General features: G+C 39.6%; 1 protein-coding gene across 1 annotated transcript; it reads right to left on the reverse strand.

The window, feature by feature from the left end:
* Positions 1-1,470: 1,470 nt before the first annotated feature.
* dapp1 (dual adaptor of phosphotyrosine and 3-phosphoinositides) lies at positions 1,471-26,565 on the reverse strand. The gene is made up of 9 exons (XM_086274758.1): positions 26,430-26,565; positions 24,079-24,201; positions 23,167-23,300; positions 22,857-22,987; positions 22,262-22,309; positions 21,987-22,049; positions 16,727-16,812; positions 4,627-4,714; positions 1,471-2,174 (listed from the first exon to the last, which is right to left on the reverse strand). Exons 1-9 carry the CDS (start codon positions 26,486-26,488, stop codon positions 2,151-2,153), a joined length of 756 nt encoding a protein of 251 aa, XP_086130884.1. The 5' UTR covers positions 26,489-26,565; the 3' UTR covers positions 1,471-2,150.

Below are 26,565 nucleotides of genomic sequence, written 5' to 3' on the forward strand. Positions count from 1 at the left end.
GAGGCAAAGGCCCCTCTTAAATGCAGGCAACAGAAAATAGTTATTTAAAAAAATGATCTTTTTCTGCATGTCTCCTACATAACAGATGACTGAGTACTTTCATTAGAATAAGAGTAATATTTGTACTATCGTCAATTTTACTTCATTATTATATTAATGTAGCACAAGGTTCAGTTACCCTTGTAACATATGGTTAGTAGATTGTCCTTCCTGAGAAGAAGGGACAATTGATATGCTGGATAAAGGATGTTGAATATGGAGCTGTCAGGCAGGAGGAGAAGAGGAAGGGCCCTAAGGGAGCAGGCAAAAAAAGAAGGATTTAGGGTTGCTTTCTGACCGACTGTGTGCTTGGCAGACTTCTGCAGCAGCTCCTGGAGTTTCTGGTACTTTGTGTTTTTCTTAATAGTTTGTTTTTTTCATGCTAAGCGGTCACTCTGTATTCACATACACTTGGGACCAGCTACTAGTGCTCTCCAAAACAAGCTGCTGTCCGGAGCCAGACTGGTCATCTAGCAGAAACTCAAGAGGAGACACTGCAGGTGCTGGGTGGAGGAAGAGTTAAAGCAACGAGAAGGACATGTAAACTCCATTTCACTGGGCATCATGGGGAACATGAGGTCTTTGGCTAATAAGATGGATAAATTCAGCTTTTTCAGTGTTCGGGTTGACGGACATGCCAAGATGAATGGTAAGAAAAAGACTGGAGGGATTGAAGTATTTGTTGAAGAAAGGTGGTGCAGTTCAATCCATGTTACCATGAAGGAACAGCTTCCCCCGCCTGACATTGAACAAACTAATCCATAAGGCTGGAACCATCACTGGTCAGAATTTGGAGGCTTTTGAGTCAGTGAGGGATAGGAGCTCACTAAACAGACTTCTTTCCATCATGGATAATCCACCTCACCTGCTCCACTCCATACTTCTGAGGCAGCAGAGCTACTTTTACCTTACACTGATTCGACCCTACTACCAAAAAGAATGCAGGAAATCATTCCTACTGTTCTATATCAAACTGCATAATAACTCTGTATACCCTCTGCAGCCCGAGACTTCGAGGACACCAGAACGCATGAGCATCGTGATCGTGTCGAACCTGAGCCACCAGCATCCTGTGAGCCCTGTACTGGCCAGGCCTTTGCTACGAGCCTCCTGCTCTGCTCTAACATATGGATGGATGGGAGTTAACTTTAAACTAGATTTTACTCCAATACACACATGGACAACTGGAGACCCAATAGCTGAGTTGACATTCCTGTTATACTCCTTTGATATTCTCAACTTGGGGAACATGCATCGTTGGAGCATTGTAATGTAAATTCTCTGAGGAGGAATCACTGCCTGATAGCAAAATTTACATTACCAGGTCCCAAGCAGACTCACAGATGCAGAATGAACTTTAGAATGAACTCCAGACTTTTTACTGATCTAATTTAAGAAGAAATTTACACTAAATGAACAGACTGTGGCTTTTCAAGTGGTTTTAATATATCGTATTAAATTATTGTACTAAACAAATTAGGTACACCAGTTAAATTGCTTGTTAACACAAATGTCAATCACATGACAGCAACTCAATGCATTCAGACATGCAGACACGATCAAAGCAACCTGCTGATGTTCAAGCTGAGTTCAATCAGAATAAGGAATAAAATGGTTAAAGTGTCTCTGAAAGTGGTATGGATGATGGTGCCACACAGACTGGTCAAAGTATTTCAGAAACTACTGATCTACTGGGAGTTTTTCTCACATCTGTCTGTACGAATTACAGATAATGATCATAAAAAGAGAACATATTCTGAGTGGCAGTCCTGTGGGTGAAAATGACTTGTTGATGGTAGATGTCAGTGGAGAACAGCCACACTGCTGATATGGAAAACACAGCTTCCAAGATTCAGTTATCTGAGTGAAATTCTATTATTTTCTTTAGCATTACCCATCAGCAGGTATTGGTCTGTATGTGATTAACCCATACAATCTATAGATACACCTTGCTATCCAGGTTAGCTAATTCAATTCAAATTGTAATTTAAATTAGCTCAGTGATTGTTTTCCTTCTCTTTGTCCTGTTGTTCATTATTGTGCATCCTGTTGATCTCAGTCCTTCAGTGCAGGTTGGTCTTCCTTCCATCTTGTTTCTCCAGTGACAGCCATCATCTGCCTTTTCTTATCTGGGACTGAAAAAAAAATCAAAATGAAACTAAAAAGACACAAAAATTTGAAACATTAAATGATAAGTTTATTCATTTTAAGATTACCTACAAATTTAGCTTGTTGGCTAACACTTTATACCCAACACTGTATAATAATGACAAACTATTAAGGGATTAAGCATTAGTACAGTATCAGTAAGTGCTTAATTCATTGTTTAAAAAACATTACTCCTCAGTATGTAATTTATAAATGTTTATGTTTAGGCTGTGTAAAATGCTCAGGAGACAATTCTGCACATAACAGCAGGGTGCAAGGTGCTAGCAGGCACGGCATAAATCGAATGCCATAACCAAGCAGCCAGCATAGTGTACAGGGACATCTGTGCTGAGTACGGTTTGCAAGTACCAAGGTCAAAATGAGACACGCCCCCTAGAGTGGTTTAAAATGACCGAGCTAATATCCTGTGGGACTTGCAGGCAGGCAGGCAGGCAGGCAGGCAGGCAGGCAGGCAGGCAGGCAGGCAGGCAGGCAGGCAGGCAGGCAGGCAGGCAGGCAGGCAGGCAGGCAGGCAGGCAGGCAGGCAGGCAGGCAGGCAGGCAGATAGATAGATAGATAGATAGATAGATAGATAGATAGATAGATAGATAGATAGATAGATAGATAGATAGATAGATAGATAGATAGATAGATAGATAGAATTTCGCCATAAACTGACCATGACCAGGGGCTCCCACAAGATTTCAGTCAGAGAAGTGAAAAGAATGATCAGAAAAGTTGTCCAAGAACAAGGAGAGCTACAGAAAGAATTGGAATCAAAGAAAACAATAAGCAATGCACTCAATGCATATGACTCCATACTGAAGACATGTTGAAGCTTTCATCACTCACAAAGGCTTTTGTCCAAAGTATTAAATATATTTCAGTAAATGTGCTCAATGTTTCCCTGTGATGTTTTCTAAATATTACACATAATTTGATTTGTGGATATCTATGGTTGATTTTTTTGCATGTGTGGAATGGATTGGTTATTACTGACATCTGGTGAGAATGTCATGTCAAAAGCACCTTTAGAAATATGTTTATTTTGAAAGTTGGTGACGTGCTTATTTAACCCACTGTATCAATGTACATCTAAATTGTTTGTTAATTACTTCTAAACAATACCATGAACAAGTTATAAACGATTCTAATCAAGAATCAACTTTTATATCTGTATTTATAAATTACGCACCAAGGAGCTTTTCAAAGGATAGACTTAGTACTTAATAATCTCTTACTTATGCTTAACAGCGTGTCAATATTATAAAATCTTACCACTTGTTTAAACTTTCCAGTATGTTGTGAAAAACGTTTTCACAGGATTGTGTAGAGTCCTGTGTAAAAGACCATGTGATTCAGTAGCTTATTGAACCACCGTTAGCAGCAATACTCTGAAATAATAAGAGTATTCTTCATTTTTCAAAGGACCACATAGCGTCTTACATAACTTTCTTTTCATATGACTGTACGCTCCGGCAAACACTCCAGAAATACTTTCCCCCTCTGAACTCATGTTACGTTATGAATAGTTGTCTCCTTTTTAATATATATGCAGATACACCCTGCATCTCTACATGTATGGAACTTTCATAGTATTTTATAAATAGTCAGTTAAGAGTATATATTCAAAGTGTGGTTTAATATATTTTGTCATAGTTAAAACAACCATGACAAAAGGGGATAATCAACTTACCAACACTGACACTACACACAAATGTCCACAAATAGTGAATACATTATGAACAAAACAGCAGTAGCAGTAAATTCTCCCAAACAGTGAGGCAACAACAGCAATATAACAGTAATTATCAGTGTTTGTTGGCTCTGTTAAATGGACCAATATGAAAAATAGAAAAGGAAACAACGGCTTTTCACCAGGTTTTGAAGCCTGGGTTGTGCAACTAAGACAGATTAGTCTGTCACTGGTACACTGCTTCAGGGGAATTTTGCAACCACAGTGCTTGAACCGTTTGAAAAACATTCACTGGTAACTGGCTGTAATGCTCTCCTTTATGATGAGAGAGATATAGTTAAGGTATTTTCTAGTAATACTAGTAGTACCAGGATTGTTCCTTATTTTTTGTCTGGTATAAAAACCCTTTCTTGCATTTAACAGATCACTGTGCAATCGTCTCAAGGCTATTTAAATAACTTGGAGTTGAAGAAATGTTGAGTTTGTCAGTAATAAGGAAGTGGCCTAATGTTACACAAGCTATTACAACACTTCACACAATGCTGGTACCGCTTAAAGTACAAATCCTCCTTCAGAGCCAATTCCACTGAGCCGTGACCTAAGCCTTATAAATATTAATGTTCCCTCAACATGTTGAACCTTCTACTGCAATATCCCATTTTCAGAAAATGTTTGATTTTAATTATTTTAGTTGATGACAAAAACATTCCTTCATGTAAAACATCCAGTTTGGACAAACTCACCAGTTTCCACCTCAACATCTTGATCCACTCATCTGCCTCCACACCCGTCTTAGCGCAAAGGTAAAATGTTCGATCTGGAAACACGAGACTGTGGACACAGAGAGCAGAAGGATGAGTTTTACAACATCCTGTATTCTGACGTTTGTGACTGTGTACGGTGTGTGTGTGTGTGTTTGTGCATGTACATGTAAGAAAAAACATCCATCCATCTTCTTCTGTCTGTTGAGGGGTCCCATTCAACTGACTGACTCACTATCTTACAGTAAAAAAGACCTGTAGGGCCAGATTTACTACAATGGATGAACTAGGATGAAGTAAAAGACCAGGCACTTTATATAACTAATTCATTCACACATGCACTTTTTCTAAGCTGTTAAGCGCTTACTATCTAGCATTCATACACCAAACTGGAAGAGGATTGAACCACCAACCTTCCAGTTGGTAGCTGACCTGCTCCCCCACCTGAGCTACAGCCACACCAAATGTAAATACATTCATTCACAATGCAACCCAACAACAGCAGTGCAAGTCAGTGTAACGTTACAAACAAGCAGGCCTGCTGAAGGTATAAAAATGTGTAGCGATACAGTTGCAGCTTAAAACTTGTAACGTGCTTATTTTAAGTGTGATTGGTGCTGCTATTCTCCCCCTGAAGGGAGTATGTACTCAGCTGTGTCTGTTTGCAGGACTAGCATCCACAGTTTTCAAGATATGTTCAATTTTGTGTGGTGGTCGATACGAATAACAGTTCGAGCTGATTTAATTTTGGTGAAAAGTAAAAGTAAAGTCAAGTAAAAGTTAAGGTTCAGGGTTGTGCTCTATGAGTCTTGTAGTTTTTTTTTGTTGTTGTTTGTTTATTTTTTGCTAGAGCTGGAGCAGCACAAGCCACATATTTGGATCTGGATTTTTAAAGTTTCAGTGCATCATTATTGCAACCTGTGTAACTATCCAGCTTCAAAAGGTACACTGAAATGATCGCATTCCATTCAGCCAAAGAAGTGTGTCTACTAAACAAATTAATGCAACAAATGTTTCAGGAAAATGGTCAAATTAATGGACCAAAGATGTGCTGTTGGCTTGCCCAATTATTTTTCCACAATGGCCTTTGTGGCAAACAAAGTTTTGCAGGGGGAAAACAGAGAGGTCTCACAGCTGCTGAGCACTTTGCAACAAATTTGTAATTTTTTTCATATCCATCATAAAATTTGGCTTGTAATGTTCAGGTTACTTTATTTGTCCCGATAGGCTGATTTGTTCTGCAGTCATGAGTCATCCATTCTCACATGCACACTGTCAGTACGACCATAACAGACAACAAATGAAGCTTATGCATAACTTCAATCATTTTGATTTCAGGAAGCATTATCTTTCGACCCCATCACAATCCCAAACCGTGAAGCTCTCCTGTGTAATAGCTGGAGTAAAAGTTCCTGCATTGCATTCTGTGAGGCCTGCAGTCTATTCTCCTCTCAGCAATTCTTGTTGCCAGCATTCAGCTTCAGTGCTGTGCAATCTTAAGAGTTGTTAAAAACCTGTCTGGAAGTTCTCATTATATATACCACCTTGGGAGCGCTGTCTCCTCAAACTGGCCTATGTTTTCATTGGCCGCTGCAAAATCGCTCTCTCCCTGGGCCACTCTTACTTCCACAACTTCAAATGCATCAAGTCCAATTTCAGTTACTAGAATTGCTACTGTTGTGATTTTTAGGGGAAAAAAAGTTCTCAAATCCTATGATTTACTATGCAACAGCATCACAAACAGCAGACAACAGGAAACAACAGCGAACAAGCTGTTAATCGTGACAAAGAAGACAAGGAGATCGAGGTTTTAAATACACACAAGATAATGAAGGAAGGGGGAACAAACACAGCTGAAACTAATAATGGTGGATGAGAGAGACGAAGTATAACTAAAAACAAAACACAAGTGTCAAAAACCACCCCAAAAAACATGGGAAGTAACATAAACATGAAAATATCTGACCCAGAGATGGGAACCTAATAAAGAATGGGGACAGAAAAGGGAACTAAGGTTATCTGTAACTAAAAAAAAAAGAGCTGAGGGGATAAAGAACAAAACAATAAGGAACCAATAAAAGGAGTGAAGGATTAACAGAAACTACAATTCAGTTCAATTCAGTTTTATTTGTGTAGTGCCAAATCACAACAACAGCTGCTTCAAGGAACTTTACATTCTAAGCGATTTGGCAATAGTGGGAAGAAAAACTCCCTTTTTTTTCTTTTTTTTTTTTTTTAAGTTTTTATTTTCATTTTTTAAATTGAAAACAAACAACAAACAAACAGAAACAAACAATAAAAGACATTCACAGTTATGGGACAGAGTAGGTATCATCAACTAGCCAAAGCTTGACTGGCCATTATGACCAAAAAAAAATAAAAAATTCTCAGGAACACACTCTAGTATCTTTATCTTTCAAACATAGCCTCAACCATCTGAGGACCGAGCACAGAAAATACGGGCGTATTAATAATAATAATAAAAATAATAATTATAATAGTAACAGTATTGGTAATTACAGAAATTTAAAACAAAACAAAATAAATAAATAAATAAATAAATAAAAAATAATAATAATAATTTTTAAAAAAGGAAGAAAAAAAAAAAGAAAAAAAGAAAAACATATCGTGTGAACCCCTCCCACCATCCCCCCACCCCTTTACCCCTGTATGGCTCTCAACTTCATCACATTCGTGTATCCAAACAGCCCATATTTACACCCGTCTATACACAAGAATCAGCACAACATTCAAGAATTCTGATCAGAAGGGCCTAACCAAGGATCAATTCAGGGTAAACCCAGAGGAATTTACGTCATCTCTATATTCTGTCAAGTCCAAAGACGGTAATACTGAAAGAAATGGTCCCCAAATTTTTTTAAAGGTTCGGTATTTCCCTTTTATACTATGCAATATCTTCTCAGGTGTACAGTAGGATGCTAACTCATTAATCCAATATCTCAGTGTTGGAGAATTTTCAGATTTCCAATGTGTCAGAATACATTTTTTAACTGCAGTACTCGCAAGTAAAATAAAATATTTCTTGTGGTAATCCACATTTATAGAATCTATGTCACCTAAAATCCATAGTTTTGGGTCCATTTCGACTTGGATCCCAATTACCCTTGAAATTATTTCAGTAGTCCGTCTCCAGAACTCCTCTATTACTGGGCAATTCCACAGCATATGAAGGAGATCACCATCTATCACCTTACATCTCAAACATTTGGGAGAGTAATTAATATCAATTTTATGTAATCTGTAAGGTGTATAATATGTCCTGTGGAATATATTAAATTGCATTTGTCTATGATTTGTAGAAATTAACATGGTCTGTGCCTGTTCCATTAGATGGTACCATTCTACCTCTTCATAAACATAGCCCAGATCTGCCTCCCATTTTCTTTTCAGAGACGTTTTGTTGCAGTCAGGTAATATTTCATTAATAATAGTGTATATTGAAGATGCTATTCCTTTTATTGACTTCCATGGTTTGGTGCAAAGATGCGTTTCAAAAGGACTTTCTTTAGGAATCTCAGGGAATGTTCCTTTGGTTTTTTCTTTGATCCAGTCTCTTATTTGTAGAAATTTTAAAAAAATTTGGTCTGGAAGTTTAAATTTTTCCTTTAGTTGTTGGAAGTCAATAAATGTATCATTATTGTATAGATCGGCAACAGTTCGAATATTTCTATCCTTCCATCCCCGCAACATGGAGTCGGAAATATGATGTGAGAGATCAGGATTGCCCCATAGGGGTGTCCTTCTAAGAAAAGAAATATTTATTTTTAGAAGTGAGTGGGATTCCTGCCAGGCACGGAAGGTGTTTAATATTATCGAGTTATTTGTGAGCTTAGATAAACATTTTTTCGTACCTAGAAATGGGACGTCTTTTAATGATATGGGATTCACCTCATATTGTTCTATTGGAACCCATCGAACCTCACTCCTCTCTGCATATAACCAGATCAAAATTGATCGGTATTGGGAGGCCAGATAATAATTCCTAAAGTTTGGTAGGTTGAGTCCTCCCCTTGAATAAGGGGCCTGTAATGAGGAGAGTTTAACTCTTGGGTTTTTCTTTTGCCATATGAAGGAGGTTATAAGTTTATTTAATTCTTTGAAGAAACTTTTAGGAACATTTATAGGGAGACACTGAAATAAATAGGTAAACTTAGGCAAAATGTTCATTTTAACAACATTAATTCTCCCTATGAGGGATAATGGAAAATCCATCCATCTCTGTGTATTAAGTTTAGTTTGCTCCAACAGTTTAATATAATTTAGTTTGAATATTTTATCCTCAGATTTACCAATTTGTATGCCCAAATATGTAAATCCATTATTACACCACTGTAGTGGATCTGTAAGAGCTCTAACACGATTATCTTGTATATTTAATGACATAATCTCACTTTTGGTATAATTTAACTTATATCCTGAAGCCACACTATATTCTTTAAGACAATTCATTAATGAGGGAATTGACTTGAGAGGGTCCGTTATATACAGTAGGAGGTCATCTGCATATAGGGAAAGTTTATGTTCACTTGTACCGAATTTGATTCCAGATATAGCAACATTAGTACGAATGGCCACTGCTAGTGGCTCGATCGCAATCGCAAAGAGCAAGGGAGAACTTGGACAGCCTTGTCTACAGCCTCTGGTTAGGGAGAAAGTGTCAGAAAGCACATTATTTGTTATAATATTGGCTTTGGGGGCGTTAAATAGTATCCTAACATAGCGGGTGATCTTTTCTCCGAAGCCCATGGCTTCCATTGTCTGAAATAGAAAGTTTGGTTCAATCCTGTCAAATGCTTTATTAGCGTCCATGGAAATTATTAGCAATGGTTCTTGATTTTTTTGAGCGGCATTCAATATGTGGAGCAGGCGCCGCACATTATCTGCTCCCTGTCTGTTTTTAATGAAGCCTGTTTGATCGGCATTTATTATCTTAGGCATAATGTCCTCCAATCTATGTGCAATTATTTTAGATAATATTTTATAATCTGCGTTTAAAAGGCTAAGTGGTCTATAAGAGTCACATCTCTGTTTGTCCTTGCCCGGCTTTGGCAATAATGTAATTGTTGCATTTTCCAGTGATTCCGGTAATTTCTTATTTTCTAAGGCTTCTTTAATCATATTTGTAAGTGGTGTCAATAATTTATTAGAAAAGGCCTTATAGTAATCAGCTGAGAATCCATCTGGTCCAGGGGTCTTATTATTTTGTAAACACTTGAGGGCTCGAAGAACCTCCATCTCCGTTATATCTACATCAAGCAGTTCTTTGTCCTCATTATGTAATTTAGGAAGGGTTATTCCATCTATGAATCTTTTTGCAGCAGTACCATCGACCCCTTGCTCAGATTTATACAGATCTTCATAAAACCGTTTAAACTCTGCATTTATGAGTACTGATTCATCAAAAAGTTTATCATCTTCCGTTAGAATTGTCCGTATAAATTTCTCCGATGTTTCTTTCTTAATTTGCCAGGCCAGTAATTTACTTGTTTTGTTTCCAAATTCATAGTAGTGATATCTAGTTCTGGCCATAGCTGCTTCTGCTCTGTTGGTGCATAATTTATCATACTGCAACCTTGCTTTTGTTAATGTATTAAGACATTCTTCCTTTTAAAAAAAACTCCCTTTTAACAAGTGGAAACAGGTGGCAGAATCAGGCTCAGGGAGGGGCGGGGCCATCTGCTGTAACTGGTTTGGGGTTGAGGGGCCAAAGACAGAAATAAGACATGCAGTGGAAGAGAGCCAGAGATAAATAATAACTAATGATTAAATGCAGAGTGGTGTACAAACACATAGTGAGTAAGAAAGGTGAGTGAAGAAGAAACACTCAGTGCATCATGGGAATCCCCCAGCAGCCTAGACCTGGCCGGTCTTTAAGTCTGACGTTATTAGCCATGTCTAGGTCCAAACACCGCTTCAGGTCCCAAAGTCAAACGAACACTGCAGCATCACTGAGAGTTAAAAACTGTATAAATTCTTTCATCTGTAATAAAATGATCAGCGTTGCTGCTTTACCAGGTGTAACAAGTAAGTTTAACATCCAGGCATCCATGAAAACAGGATTTATTACATTTAACAGAGTTAGAAGTTAGCTCGCTAGTTTCCACCTAAGCATGATATAGCATGTTCTGACTGAGAGATTTCTGAAAAATTAAAACGTACAGCTCTGCTATCACTTCCAACATAAATGAAGTGGGGGGCGACTGTGGCTCAGGGGATTGGGAAGCTCATCTGTAACCGGAAGGTTGCCGATTCAATCCCCCTGCTCTCTCTGTCCTGGTCGTTGGGCAAGACACTTTACCCTACTGGCCAACACCAGCAGGCCCACTCTGCAGGAGTTTGTAGAGTGGTGTGACAGCTCCAAACTTGAACTGAACGTGAGCAAAACCAAAGAGATGGTGGTGACCTTCTCCAGTAAGCAGAGGGATCTGGCTGCTTCAGTTACCACCATCATCCACGGGAAGCCAGTGGAGGGAGTTGAGGAGTACAAATACCTGGGAACCATCTTTGACAACCTCCTGAAATTCTCTGCCAACACAGAGGAGATTCTCAGGAGGTGCCACCAACGGCTATACCTCCTTACGAAACTCAACTCCTTTGGAGTCAGCACAGCCATCATGATGACTTTTTACTATCCCTTCCTGGGAAGCCTCATGACCTTCTCCCCACTCTGCTTTTTAACTCCAGCCGATAAGACCATTTCCCACACCAGAAACATAAACTACACTCTTTTTATACTGCCGACACTTTACTCACTTTTACTCACTTACAGTTATTTATTCATCTTTCAGTCACTTTAATTTTAAAACTGTGCAGTTTTGAAACTGTGTATATAATGTATATTCTGTGTGTTTATTATCTCACTCTTACTGCCTGTTTATGCCCTGTCCTTATCTTTAAAACCATGCTGCTCTGTTGTATGTTAATTGCCCCTTGGGGATAAATAAAGTCTTTCTGATTCTGAGATAATCCATCCACAACACAAGGTTAGCAGTGTTGGTCAAGTTACTTGAGGAAAGTAATCAGTAACTAATTACTGATTACTTCCCCAAAAAAGTAATCCCGTTACTTTACTGATTACTTATTTTCAAAAGTAATTAATTACTTAGTTACTTAGTTACTTTTTAAAAACACGATTTACAACCTGAACAGGTGATAAAGTGATAGATCTTTCAGCCCAATTCTACTTTTTCTGCATAATCCATCATACAAAATGTAATCAAAGGGAAAAGTCTCTTTTTTTTAACTTGTTTTATTAGTTTTAATCTTTTAACTTTATGCATCAAGCAAAAATGTAATTATATGCAACATTCTCTGACTGGAAGAAATGAGTTTAACATTTCCCAGTGTCCCAGTGTCCCAGTGGATCAGGTCAGGAGGCAACTGAGGAAGCTTCGCCCCAGAAAGGCAGCAGGCCCAGACAAGGTGTGTCCTAGGATGCTTAAGGCGTGTGCTGCTGAACTTGGGGAGCCGCTACAACGAGTCTTCAACCTCAGTCTGCGACTGGGGAGAGTGCCCGCCCTATGGAAGACATCCTGCATCGTCCCGGTCCCTAAAAGGAACCGGCCCAATGAGCTGAATGACTTCCGACCGGTGGCACTGACGTCACATCTTATGAAGACTCTAGAGCGGCTCTTCCTCAACCTCCTCCGACCACAGGTACAACATGCCCAGGACCCACTACAGTTTGCATACAAGGCGGGTGTCGGAGTGGAGGATGCCATCCTGTACCTCCTACACAGAGCCCACTCACACCTGGATGGGGGAAAAGGCACGGTCAGGATACTGTTTCTTGACTTTTCCAGTGCCTTTAATACCATCCGGCCCTGTATGCTTCAGGAAAAACTGAACAGGATGGAGGTGGACCCCTGCCTGGTGGCTTGGATCTCCGACTACCTCACCGACAGACCACAGTACGTCAGGCTGAAGGACATCACGTCTGACACTGTGGTCAGCAGCACAGGGAACTGTGCTGTCCCCTCTTCTCTTCACCCTGTACACCTCTGACTTCTGCTACAACTCTGAATTATGCCATATTCAGAAGTTTGCAGATGACACGGCCATCATGGGGTGTATCTGGGATGATCAGGAAGAGGAGTACAGAAGTCTGGTGAGGAACTTTGTCGCATGGAGTCACACAAACTACCTGCAACTCAACACCTCAAAGACTAAGGAACTGGTTGTGGACTTCGGGAGGTCCAGAGAAGGTCCACTGCCGGTTCAGATAGAGGGGGAGGAGGTGGAGGTGGTCAACAAGTACAAGTACCTCGGGCTGTGGGTGGACAATAAACTGGACTGGTCATGAAACACAGAGCACCTGTATAAAAAAGCCCAAAGCCGACTGTACTTCCTCAGGAGGCTGAGGTCTTTTAACATCTGCAGGAAGCTCCTGAGGATGTTTTACCAGTCGGTGGTTGCTGGAGTACTTTTCTATGCTGTGGTGTGCTGGGGGAGCAGCACAGCAAAGAGGGACTCATCCAGGCTGGAGAAACTGATCAGGAAGGCTAGCTCTGTGGTCGGCATGAAGCTGGACACTCTGGTGACAGTGGCAGAGAAAAGGACATTAAAGAAACTGCTGGACATTATGAACAATGCTGGGCATCCTCTGCACACGGCCATAAACAACCAGAAGAGTCTGTTCAGTGACAGGTTGCTTCTCCCCAAGACAAGAACTAACAGACTTAAAAACTCCTTTGTCCCACACGCCATCAGACTGTTTAACTCCTCTCTGGAGGGGAGAGGGAGGAGAGACAGGAGGACAAAGGAGGGGGGAACAACTAAGCTGTAGTGCCTCTTCACCTCACTGTACAATACCTTGTGCAATACTTTTTGTAAATAGTCAACGGTGCAATAGACTCCATACTTGAAATGTGCAATTCACTTGTATTTTTATTTTTTATTCCTATTTATTCTATTTATCCCCTTCGTATATTTTATTTATATTTGTCTCTGTATTTATATATGTGTGTGTGTGTGTGTGTGTGTGTGTGTGTGTGTGTGTGTGTGTGTGTGTGTATATATATATATAACAATTCTGTAACTGTAACTTCGGTCGTTGCTGTGCTTTTTGGAAGTCGAATTTCCCAGAGGAACCCACCCGAGGGATTAATAAAGTTCTATCTTATCTTATCTTATCTTATTTAAACCTATTTTCTGCACATTCCAGCTCATAAAATAAAATATTTTTTGTGTTTACACTCAGTCTTTCAAATAGATGCAAGTAAAACACAGCAGAAAATAAATAAAGTCAAAGACTCAGCGGTCCTGTTGGATCTATTTTCACCTGTAAAGCAGGAGTAGGGTAGGCGGAGGTTTACCCTGGTGCAGGTGTGCCGCGGTCAGTGGAAGAATCCACGAGTTTCTCTGTGAGTTTCCCATTACGTCGTAGCTACTCGGTGCTTGTTGGAAGTTTAGGGGTTTTTTCGCTGTAAAAAGAAGTTTTCTTCCCACGCACAGCGGACACTAATGTTTTTGTCACTTTTTATGGAATCAAACTCAAAGTAAGGTCAGTACTTCCACGCTTTAAACGCTGCACGCTCATACTCTCTCCCACAATCGATATGTGATCCACTGTTGATCTGCACACAGCTGTTGTCACTAACGGCGCACTCGCTTACGTCACTGTCATGAGACACTCTCGCAAAAAATCACGGTTTTAGTAACGCAGTAACGCAGCGTTCCTACGGGAAAGTAACGGTAATCTAATTACCGTTTTTGCAATAGTAATCCCTTACTTTACTCGTTACTTGAAAAAGTAATCAGATTACAGTAACGCGTTACAAGTAATGCGTTACTGCCCATCTCTGAAGGTTAGTCATTAATACATAGCTGCATGGGCTGGGCTGTAGTTACATCGTATTGTTTTAAAAACTGAGCTTTAAAATCAATAGCAGTAATAAAAACTGAGAGAAGCCGACAGTGATCACTGGCTGTTTTTAGGGGCTTGTTCGCATTAATTAGAACAAGATACAAAGCATTAAAACATGTTAAAAAAAAACAAAATCCAACAGCCTTATTAAACGCAGAGTAGTTTGGACCCCGAAGCAGGGTTCACCACGTCATCACTTAACCTCCTAGGACCTGGCGTCCACATATGTGGACATCACATTTCGGGTTGTCTAGACCAAAATACAAAATTTTGCTCTACAAGGGCCTGATATCCATTTATGAGGACATTGTACTGCCTCTCTTCTATCAAAATTTAAAGCAAATGTCATCATATGCGGATCTAATTTTTCTCAGAAACAAAAATCAGGTAAAAAAAACAATTTTACATTCATCTGGTCCCAATCAGCCCAAATGGCAAAGAGAAATTAAAAATGCATGCCATGAAAGAGTTCTGGTCTTAGGAGGTTAAAGACTGGATTTCAGCATAAATAAGGGAGGATTCAGGGTCAGAGTAAACAACTCCATTCACACGGTCATGACATGCATATTGCTCATTATGTGGAGAAACTGTGCAAGGGAGGGCTGAAGATGGATGTTGACTCAAATGTATTAGTTTGCACGTAGACAGCTATGCAGACATAAAAAGATAACAAAACACTGAGAAGAGACCAGGACAGACTTGACACAAAAGGGTAGACACACATAATAAATACAAGAAATCAAAAGCTAGGAATATAAATAATGAAAAATCAGAGGCACTAGGAAAACAGAGCTCCAGATGAACTAATACAGAAAACTAATACAGCACAAGAACACAAGTCAACCTATCTTAATGATTTTAATCAAACCCAGGACTATGACACCATCCGCTGCAGGGTTTTTTGTTGTTTTTAGATCTACTGTCTCCCACTTGTCCAGTTTCTTGTTTTATTGCACACCATGCCAACATATGTTAAAATGTAGGCCAATAGAGTCTTTGGATATTGTTTATGCAAAAATATTATTTGATACTGTCAAACTATGTTGTATTTGGCATTTTTCACAGATTCAACTGAAAAAAACAGAAACACATGAGGTGTTGCTGTGACAAGCTTCAAATTCCTTGAAGGTCTTTGAGATTTAAAACTGGTTCTTTGTTGTCTTTTATGGACACTGGTTCACCCATTGACTTAGTTGAATTAGTTGCCTTTTGCTTGAGTGATTGATAGGTCCATGATAAGTGGTTAAACAAAAGAAGAAAAACACATTCACCTGAGAATGATCTGACTGAAAATGACTGAAATGGCAGCCAATGACAAACAAAAACATTGAAAGACCTCCAGAAAGCCTGGAGAACTACTCCTCAAAACCATTCACAGAAATTACGAGCAAATCTGACTGCTTGGTAATAAAATATGAAGAAAATCATGGAAAACTGAAGCTATAATATTTGGCCCCAAACATCTCAGAAACACACTCTGCATCCAAACATGGATTTCAAAACTTTGGCGTCGTATACTTCTGTGAGAAGTCATTTTTAACTAGGATCCTCTTTATAACCTTATAATACCTATTTATAAACTGAGTGTTCTCAACTGTAGATGGACAGATTTAGGACTCTTGCCTGCTAAATATTCTTTAGAAGTTATTTTGACATTTTGCTAAAACACATTAGACCCCCCCCCCCCCCTTTTTTTTTTTAAATAACCATGCAATAGTTTTCACTGTCACAGGTACAATTTGTGCTTTCCATTTTGGCTCAGTATCTCTTAAATCAACTTTTTAACTTGTGGTGGCTCCGAGTGTTACTGAGCCTAGCCAGCAATTTCTACTTTGCCTTGTACCTTCCATACAGAGATTTCTCCATATTTTCCTAATATTATATTTTTATTTTGGGTTCCAGATTTTAACCAAAGTTCAAAGCTTGTAAATCCTCCAAAATGATTATTAATTATGATTATTAATAACAATATCTGAATATGAGTGTGGGTTGTGACAAAAATTCAAGTTAATAATTTGGTAAAATTATACCAAATCAGGCTGAGAGGTAAGGCAGTGAAAGTTCATGTGTTGGCCACATCTACAAAACGCTGTGTTGTGTTTCAGTTAACTTTCCAATATCCACCTTAAAGTAAATGATCACTTTCTCTTTATTCTAGTTAGGCACGTTCCTCAAATCTGTTGTTGGGTCACTTACCAAAAACAGTTGACTTTATCCTGAGAGTAGTCAAACTGGACTGCAGAGCAGGACCTCAGATCTAAGGTTCGAATGGGCTCCTCACACTGCAACAGAAAAATGATTCTACATACTTACTGTGCACATAAACAGGTAAAAAACACCTTCCCTGACATAAATGTAGCAAAGCCTTATTTTTGTAGGACAATTTTTAACTGCAGCTGCTATTTATTTTTAGCTCTTCCAGTAAAAGTCTAGCTATGTCCTCTGGCACTCATTCCAGCTCCGGATTTTCTGTACATCGAAACAGCTTTCTATGTTACATTACATCAGTAATACAGGTTACTGTGTTTGTTTACATTTTGTTACTGCTTTTTATGTTTTAATGTGTAAGTTCAATAAAGAAGATGTGTATACGCTCATCTGCCTGCATTGCTAGGTGTCGGGCAGCTTGTGTATTCTTTATATCACTAATATTTTTTAGTTGTGTGCAGCTCAGTACTGAAATATCAATTCCTCCAGTACAAGATATCTGTGTTCTAGAATAGTCTCATATTAAAATATCAATATTTTAGTTACTTGGGGAAAACTGGACTTTATCATTACCAGGAACATGGTAGAAAGTACAGTAACTATATTTTTGGAATAGTATAAACAATTTGTAGGAACTACTTCTTCTTCCGCCTGTCATAGGGATATACGAAATGTGTCACAGCTCATTCAGTTGACAATGTTGGCTGATCGTAAGCGGAGTCATGTAAACAGTGAAGATGCGTTTTGTGACACATGCAGCAAGGCCACAAACCTTGTCAAACACAATAAAAATAAATCATAACACAGAATATGATGAGTTTATGATAGGGCAAACTGAAGAGGAGAACAGGTTCTTCACTTCCATTCAGTTGTCTTAGATTTTAGCCAGGTAAGGTTCTAGAGTAGAGCATTTAAAGTGGATTTTGTCAAACCCATGTTCCGTGTTCGGCGTGTTTAGTTTTGCTTCCCGTGTGGCGTCATGTTCATTTGTGTCAGCTGTGTTCCCCGTGTGTTTCTACTTATTTCGTTACCCATATATGTATGTAAGTCTCCTTCTGTTCATGTCATCATCTGTTAACCTTCCCTTATCTCAAGTGTTCATGTATTTCCTAGTGTTCCTGGTTTTCATGTATTTAGTTTTACCAGTTTAGGTTTTTGTGACTAGTTTAGTTTTCGGCCACACTTCTTGTTATAATCTATTTCTGTTTCCATATTTCGTTTGTCTGCAATTGGGTCCACTGATCTCCACTCCACACGGTCTGCCATCGCAGATCGTGACAAACTGTGCATGTAGCCGTCTCCCTAATTTCCTTCGGGATTAATAAAGTATTCTGATTCTGATTCTGATTCCAATTCATGGTAGTCTCTGTCTCCCGCTGATAATGACTTCAGCTGGGCATGAGTGAGAGGCCAGTAGTTTTTCACTGGTGGTTTGTGAGAAACAAATTGTGGATAAACCTCTGGTCTTTCACTATTAACTGAAGGGAGGAGTGAAACTAGAAAGAGGACACATGTTTTCATGTCAGGATTTTTTGCTGGAGGGTGAACTTCCTTGAATGGACCTTCAAAGGTTGTAATTTCACAGAGTCACTGTATAGCGGAAAGAAGCTGAAGAGTTTTGACAAATGGAAATGAGAGACCAGATTGTCGAGCAGTCAGTATGGCTGCAAAACCAAGCCGAGGTCTGCTGTTGGTCTGCCCTTGGCTTCTGAGTATAATGAGACAGTAGCGATGGATCTACATAAAAAAGGAACGAAGATGTGACTGGCACACTGCGCTAGACTGGGCACTTATGGCTAAAAACAGTATGCTTAATCTACATGGTTATAGTCCACATCAACTTGTGTTTGGCCAAAACCCCAACCTCCCTTCTGTGTTGATGGAAAAACCACCTGCCTTAGAGGGCACAACTGTAAGTGCAGGAGTAGCTGAACATTTATCAGCATTACATGCTTCCAGGAAAGCATTTACTGAGGCAGAGTATTCAGAAAGGATCAGGGGGGCACTACCCAAGCAACTTGGGCCAACAGATGACAAATATAAGGCAGGAGATACAGTATACTACAAATGAGTCGACTGTACAGAGTGGAAGGGTCCAGGTGTAATTATTGGGCAGGATGGAGCTGTTGTATTGGTAAGACATGGTGGGACTCTTGTAAGAGTACAGCAGTCAAGGTTGGGTAAAGTGGATACAGAGAGTGGAGATAAACAAATACTGCAGAGTACTACTGATGCTGACACTGACAACAAAGACTCAGTTGAAAATGATGAGACAGAAGCACCCGATGGTGAACAGAGTAAGGAAGAAGACATCACTGGGTCTGTACACTCAAAGAAACTACTAATGGTGTTGTCCCAAAGGCCCGACTTGTGGCATGCGGGTTTGAAGAAGTTAATACTCAGGAACTACAAAAAGACTGTCCAACATGTGCATCTGAGTCCCTCAGACTGGTGCTAGCTGTGATATGTCAAAACAAGTGGAAAGTGAATTCAATGGACATTAAATCTGCCTTTTTGCAGGGAATGGAGCTGTCAAGAGACATTTATCTTTGCCCCCATCTAAGGCTGACAAGGACAATGTTCTATGGAAATTTAAAAGGTGTGTATATGGACTTGCAGATGCTTCACTTCATTGGTACAATAAGGTCAAAGACATTATGCTCAGCACTGGTGGTAAAATATCACAGGTTGATCCCGAGGTGTTTTATTGGCAAAAGGAACAATCTGAGATCACAGGAGTGCTTGCATGTCATGTTGATCATTTCCTTTGGGCTAGTTCAAGTCACTCTGCAACTCATGTCATTCCTGTACTGAAATCTACCTTCCTATTGGGGCGTGAAGAACATGACAGCTTCTTTTTAATGTTGGTATGGACATTTGTACAGTTAATGACGTAACGTAACCAACTTTACATTGACAACATACAACCGGTTCAGTTACAAGCAGCACAGGCTGTAAATCAATCAATCAATCAATCAATCAATCAATCAATCAAGGCTTTATTCGCCACATGCAGGTTGCCCTGCAGTGAAATGGGACACCCCCCCCCGACCTTACATACACAACACAGACATCACATGGGGATAAAGGTCGGTAGCGTTACAGAAAAACACTGAAATATACACTACAATGGGAAAGTACAAGAGGAAAAAAAGAGACCTCTACTCATGCTGGGCTCCTGGGAGGACAGTATGAGAACAGGATACAAAAAAAACTCCTCTGCACATTATGATGGTGGTTTTTCTTTAGTGCGAACAACTCATGGGAATTTCAAAGCTGTTCTTAACAGTCCGACACTGGTCTCTCAATCTCCCGTTGGAGAGCCGCGAGCTTCTCCATGATGTGATCAAACTTGCGCTCCGTGGTCTTGTCATTCGCTCAGAGGTTATTCTGAGTATTCACAGCAGCCGTAAGCTTCTCCAAGATCTTATCCATGCTGCACTCAGTGAGCCCATTCTGAGAAGTCGCGCCTCGTCCCATCGTTTCAATCCCAGCGGACAGTCTTGTGGGGGTTTGAACAGCTGGTTCCGCTCTCTTAATTCTCCAATAAGTCAGGGCCAAGCCAGCTCCGATCAGCAAGAACCCTGTTATCAGGGTTTCGAATAGGTCGATATCTTCAGCGTCCTCGATCGACAGTCCCGCCAGGCACACGATCCTCCATTTCTGCCACCCGTCCATCGTGTATCCGGCAGGGAAAGTCCCTCCAGGACACTCGGGCTCTCCCGAGCCCAGACTTCTCGTTGAGAAAAGGGTGTCAATAGCATTCAGAGACCAGTTAATCAAATCCATAATTCTCTTTTAGGTTTTAAAGAACGACAGTGAGAGACTGTTCCAGGGAAAAGTAAAAACACGAGACAAGACAAGGACATAAGAAGCTAAGCGGGGAAGATAAGGGAGAAGAGAGGAGAAAAGTGTGACCGCCTTCGCCGAGAGCCAAACGAGAAGAGGGAGAGGGAGGCTTCTTTAAGCGAAACAGAACGGGAGCAATTCAGGTCAAAATAGGACAGATTTTGTGGGTTACCAAACAAACGAGGCCAGATGTGATGTTTGACACATGCAGCCTGGCATCTAATATTAAAGATGTAACTGTGCAGTCCATTCAAGTGAACAAAGGTTTCTGTAAACCTAAGGCAGAGAAAGTAACTCTTAAGTTTCAGCACTTGGGTAACAGTGAGGATTTGGCATTGGTTGTTTTCAGTGATGCTTCTTTTGGTAACCTTCCTGATGGCTGTACTCAAGGAGGGGCATTAATCGTCCTTATGGGTAAAGGGGGAAAGTTTTGTCCTCTCTTTTGGCAGGCTAAGAAAATCAGGTGTGTGGTCAGAAGTACACTGGCAGGAGAAACTCTTGCCATGTCAGATGGAATAGACAGTGCAGTCTTCCTGGCAGCACATTTTTCTGAGCTTACAACTGGTAACACTGGTCTGAATGCTGTTCTGTTGATCTGTGTGACTGACAATCATTCCTTGTTTGATGCACTCAAGTCCACTAAGCAGGTTACAGAGAAGAGACTGGGGCTAGAAATCAGACAAACCCGTCTGAATTTGTTGGTTTGGTCAGATTCCAAATCTCAACTTGCTGATTGTCTGACAAAAAAGGGAGTTTCACCTTTAATCCTTCTACAAGCACTAGACTCTGGATACTGTGATCCTTTGTTTTTTTGCATTAAAATGCACTGTTATTTATTTTGTGTAGTTATAGTATGCTTCAGTTAAAGTGAAGCACATCTGAATTTCTTGAATGTTCATCAATGTTGACAAGTTGTTGTTTTTTGTATATATAGATAGATAGATAGATAGATAGATAGATAGATAGATAGATAGATAGATAGATAGATAGATAGATAGATAGATAGATAGATAGATAGATAGATAGATAGATAGATAGATAGATAGATAGATAGATAGATAGATAGATAGATAGACATATGTTTTAAACCTGTATGTTTATATCTTTATTTTACAAGAAAGAGAGAGATTGTTAACTTGTTGTTTTCTGTTATATCGCGAGAGTGCGGTAGCCTGCGGTGAATTGTGGTTTGTGTGCGTGTGCGGGAAAATGTGGTGTGGAAATGAAAAGCTTGTGTTGAGGCTACAACGTCGTGTCTTTTGAGTTTACACCAGAACCAGTTTGGAATCAGTGAGAAGATACACCAATAAGATGTACATCTTTGGACTATGAGAGGAAACATAAGCTTTCTGAAAGATGGCAGTGCTAGCCACTGCACCACTGAGCTGAGCAGACTTACCATTTTGTCTTTGAAGTATTTAAGTTCATATCTGTTGAGCGTGAACCACCTTTGCTTCCAGTTCTGCAGAAAAGATTGACAGCATATATAAAATCAAAATCAAATCAATTACTTCAATGTTACTTCATGTCAAACTCTGAAGCCATGTTTCTGAATTATTCTTGTTTCACACAGTTACATAAGATTTCTGTCTGCAACGAAACACAAACAGATTTCCTAAGTATTTGTGATGAGAATCAGTTAAGTAACTGTTCTTGCATGTCAACTGCTGTTACCTTCACAATTGCCCCTTGCTTCACCAGGAAGCCTTCCTTTGTCCCCAGCTGAAAAAATAGAAAATACATTTTAAATTGTAAACATTTCAAGAATAACTGTGGTTTATTCCAGTTTAAGCTGCATACTGTGAATAAGTCTTGGCTATATAATCTTTAAGTTAAAATAACTTGTGTGAATACCCATTACGAATAATGCAACATATTTAGATTTTATTTAGAGTAATGTGACGTACAATACAGAGTAATAGGTCACCTAGAAAATAAAAAAGGTTTATCACACCAAAAGTTGCTGTGGTCAGATAATCATTGTCCGTACATAAAGACTGAGGGAGAAATCTGAACTTATTGCAGTTGTTGCTAGTTGAATCCAAACGTGCTTATCACAACTGCAAAGCCTGATCATTTGAGCACAAAAAAGTCTCCATAATAAAAAAAGACTTTACGAATTGTTTAGGCATCATCAGAGCACACTACTTAATATTTAAACATGTGAGAGCTGCGAGCTTGTATTTATGACGAAAAAGAGCCCTTCCCACGAAATTCGTCAGATGTTGCTCACATGAGACTACATGGGTGTTTGCAATGGTTGTCGTACCGAAGGTGCATTTGCTACCAGATCATTTTCTGTGCGTCCTGTCTGTATGGCAGTGTGAACTCGCACAGATTCATAAATAGATGGCTCCTCCACACGCCATGGATACGGACTCTTCAAAACAATGAGGGTTCCTGGTTAAGAGACAAAGTTTGGTTATATGCCCGGCAAGCCGACTTTAAAACACGGAAGAAATAAAGATGGACGTACATTCCTGTTTGTCAGTATACTTCTTGGGTGTGTTTTAATGCAGTCTTTATGTGTGCATCATAGCTAGCATTACGTTTTTTGATGAAGATCATGGTCTGCATACCTGTGTCGCTGCCCAGCAGAGGTTGGTTAGCAAAGTGGTTGACAAAGTCTTGAAGGGTTGGAAACTCATTAAAACCAAACACATAGCCATTGCTATTTCGTGTCACCTGAAAATGCTTCACTGAATCCTTTGCCCTATGTCAAATGACAAACAGCATAAATGTTTCACTTTAAAAGTCATTCACAAGTAGAAGTACACTAACCACAGACCTGCAGATATTTAGCTTCAAAATTTAGCAAGTACGTGTTTCCTTTCTTCATCATTGTTAAGATTCACATACTTGCTTTTAACAAAGTGTTTCTAGGTGGTTCACTATCACCTCTCTGTTTTTCTCCCCACACACATGTGTGTGTATTTATATCCTTGTGGGGACATCTCATTGACATAATGCTTTCCTTAGCCGCTTACCCTAACCCTAACCATCAAAAATGAATGCCTAACCCTGACCCTTACTCTAAATCTAACCATAACCTAATTGTAACCCTGACACTAAAACCACATTTTGAGTCTCAGAAATGCCTTCAAACTCGTGGTGACCTGGATTTTGGTCTCCATGGGGGCTGTTTGTCCCCACAAGTACAGTAAACTACCAATTTTTGGTCCCCATGAAGATGTTAATACCCGTCCACACACACGCTTTGTGTGACTAATACTAGAATACTTGGTGAAAACTGCAATGAAAAACTTAAACCTTTAACCTCGACATTAAGGGGATCTGGTGACTCTGTTATTACTAAACACACCAGTGAGAAACCAAACTGTGCAAGACAAGACATGGGGAGCAAGGCGAATTTAACTAAAAGTAAAAAATAAAGCTATAATCAGGTAAGATAACTCTGCATCTGTTGTGACATCATTGTTTTGTCACTGTTACGGTTCCAAACCCATGGTGCACTTCCCTCGTTCACTCACCTAACGGACAGGGCGAAGCAGTCTGATCCCTCATTACTGTTTCTCAGGAGGTAACTTCCATCCGTCCCATTGGACAAGAGAAGGGCCTCTGCAGCATGGCGAGACAGGTCATAGTGGTACCACCTTCAAGGCAATAGTAATATGATTTTTTTTATTTTTAAAATCTAATAAAACCATTGTTAGATAAATGATATGAAAGGTCTAATTTTTATCTACATTTTGACACACGGCCCATCTTTTAGCTACAGTGTCAAATTGATTTCTAATATTTCAACAGAAACAACAGCAGTCTTTATACAACAGCATGGACAAATCACAGTAATCATCTGAGCTTGTGCTCAATTTACAAAGACTTGGAAAAACTTATTTGGCACCTAAAGCTGCTTGCTCAGTGTTACATGCTGAAACTTTTACATACAACACTGTACAGCAATGTTATTTCTCCATTTCACAACCATAAGCGACATTGGTGAGTGTTAAAATGTGACGATTTTGGACAACGACTTTAACAGAGAGTGAAGCTGGAATTAATCCTGGTCTAAAAAATGCAGATTTAAATAATCTGCCGTGGGCTTCATCTAATGTTTTTCCTGAAGACCAGGTCTGAATGAAAATGCTGACTTTTATAAGGAAAGTGTACTGCTGGGACTTCTGTCTCATATGCAGAACCTGTATGCTTTTTACACTGTTGTGCAAAATTACGTGAAAGAACAGGCTTATGTTATGATTCAAGGTCATCTCTGCAGTACTGTGAACCTCAGACTGTATGGAAATATAAAGGGAACTGGTAAAAGGATGTGAAAGTTCTTAATTTGCATTAAAAGTTGCTGGGACTGTTTAAAAATATCACTGAAGGCAACAGCTCAAGAAAAACCGCTAGATTCAAAAGGTTCTGATCATATTTTAAAACCAGCTGCAGAATTATCCGTTTAAATTCCACACTGAACATTAAGTTTTTCTATTTCTTGTTTGCAGAGTGGCAGTCCTGAGTTTAAATGCACCATCTGGCCGGAGCCTTTCTGTGTGGAGTTTGCATGTTCTCTCTGGGTACTCTGGCTTCCTCCCACAGTCTAAAGATGTGTGATAGTGTGGTTAAATGTTAAAGGGCGTTTAAGTGAATGTCTGTTTCTCTATGGTAGCCATCTGCCTCCCTGACAAGGATAAGTGGAAGAGAATGGATGGATGGATGTTTGCAGCGTTATTGAGGTATCATATACGACTGTTCCAGAAACTCCATGCTGACTTTATTCAGTGCATTTATAGTAAGACCTCGTTTGTCAGAGCAGTCTGTGGATACATCCTGAGGATTGTGGATTTGGAATTTGTTGCGTTTACAGAAAGCTTCTCTAACAATTCGTGAAATATATAAGCACACTAAAAGTTCAGTCACCATGTGTGCAGCATCCTGTGGTTTAACATTATATTTGTCCTTCCTCAAAAAAAACAAAGTATCAACAACGTTAGAACATACCATCGGTATGATAGAGTCACAAGTTATTAGGCCAGTATGATCGTAACCGTTAAATACCAGCTGCGTGTTTTCGGAGTTGAGTTTCGGGCGCAGTTTTGTTCTGTGCGGCTTTAAATCGAAGCGATTTTGTCGGCACCCGACTTCCGTAAATCAAACAAACAAACAAACAAACAAACAAACAAACAAACAAACAAACAAACAAACAAACAAACTGCTTTAAGGAGCGGAACGGGCAGTCCTCGACATCTCTGAAACGCGCCATGGCGCTTCTTTTGGAATTGCAAATATTGTCCTGAGTGGGTCTGATATGTGCAGGAGGGACCAGAACACAACAGAAAACTCCACAAAACATTACACGGAGAGAATTTATAGCTGAGCGAAGTGTTAATAGGCTGCACAGTGAGTCGGTACTGGAACTTGTTTTCGGCATGTTACAACTGACAATATTCCCCTCGTGCAAAGTAAATTAGAAGTGTACACATAACTTACGTAACAACCTGTTAACACGGAACTCAGCTGTTTAATTTTTGCTTTTAGAAAACGTTATATGATAATCATTTATGTTAGTAAGTTTGTAGATTTCAGTTTCACACTGTTTCACAAAACACTGATTTAAGAAGCACATCCTGTCATTCCTAAATACACAGCACAAGACAGAGACGATGAAACATGTCACAATATATGGTCTAAAGATAAACGAGTTAGCTCTTTGTAAAAGGACTTTACCGTGTAACAACAGTGGTATAAAGCTATGGTCTTGCTTTTTATCCTGCTCATCAAATTGGTGCGCGCTGGTGAAGAATCGCGTAAAGTATCGCTTTTAGCAGCTTAATGTTTTCCAACAGGTGAAAGGTGTTTATAATTCCTAACCTGGCCTTACCCAAGACTCGCTAACTCGTCACTCAAGTCCTCGAAAGATGCATCACTGAAAGAACTCATCTCTCCAGCAGATTTCAGTTAACCTTAGTTCGGTGTTGGTCTAACTAGTGGAGCGGCCAAATAGAGAAGTAAAAGCT

The sequence above is a fragment of the Aulonocara sp. 'chitande type north' Nkhata Bay genome, linkage group LG19 (genome assembly GCF_057382095.1).
Source record: "Aulonocara sp. 'chitande type north' Nkhata Bay isolate Kocher_YH1m ecotype deep benthic linkage group LG19, A_spYH_male_GT1.1, whole genome shotgun sequence".
NCBI lineage: Eukaryota > Metazoa > Chordata > Actinopteri > Cichliformes > Cichlidae > Aulonocara > Aulonocara sp. 'chitande type north' Nkhata Bay.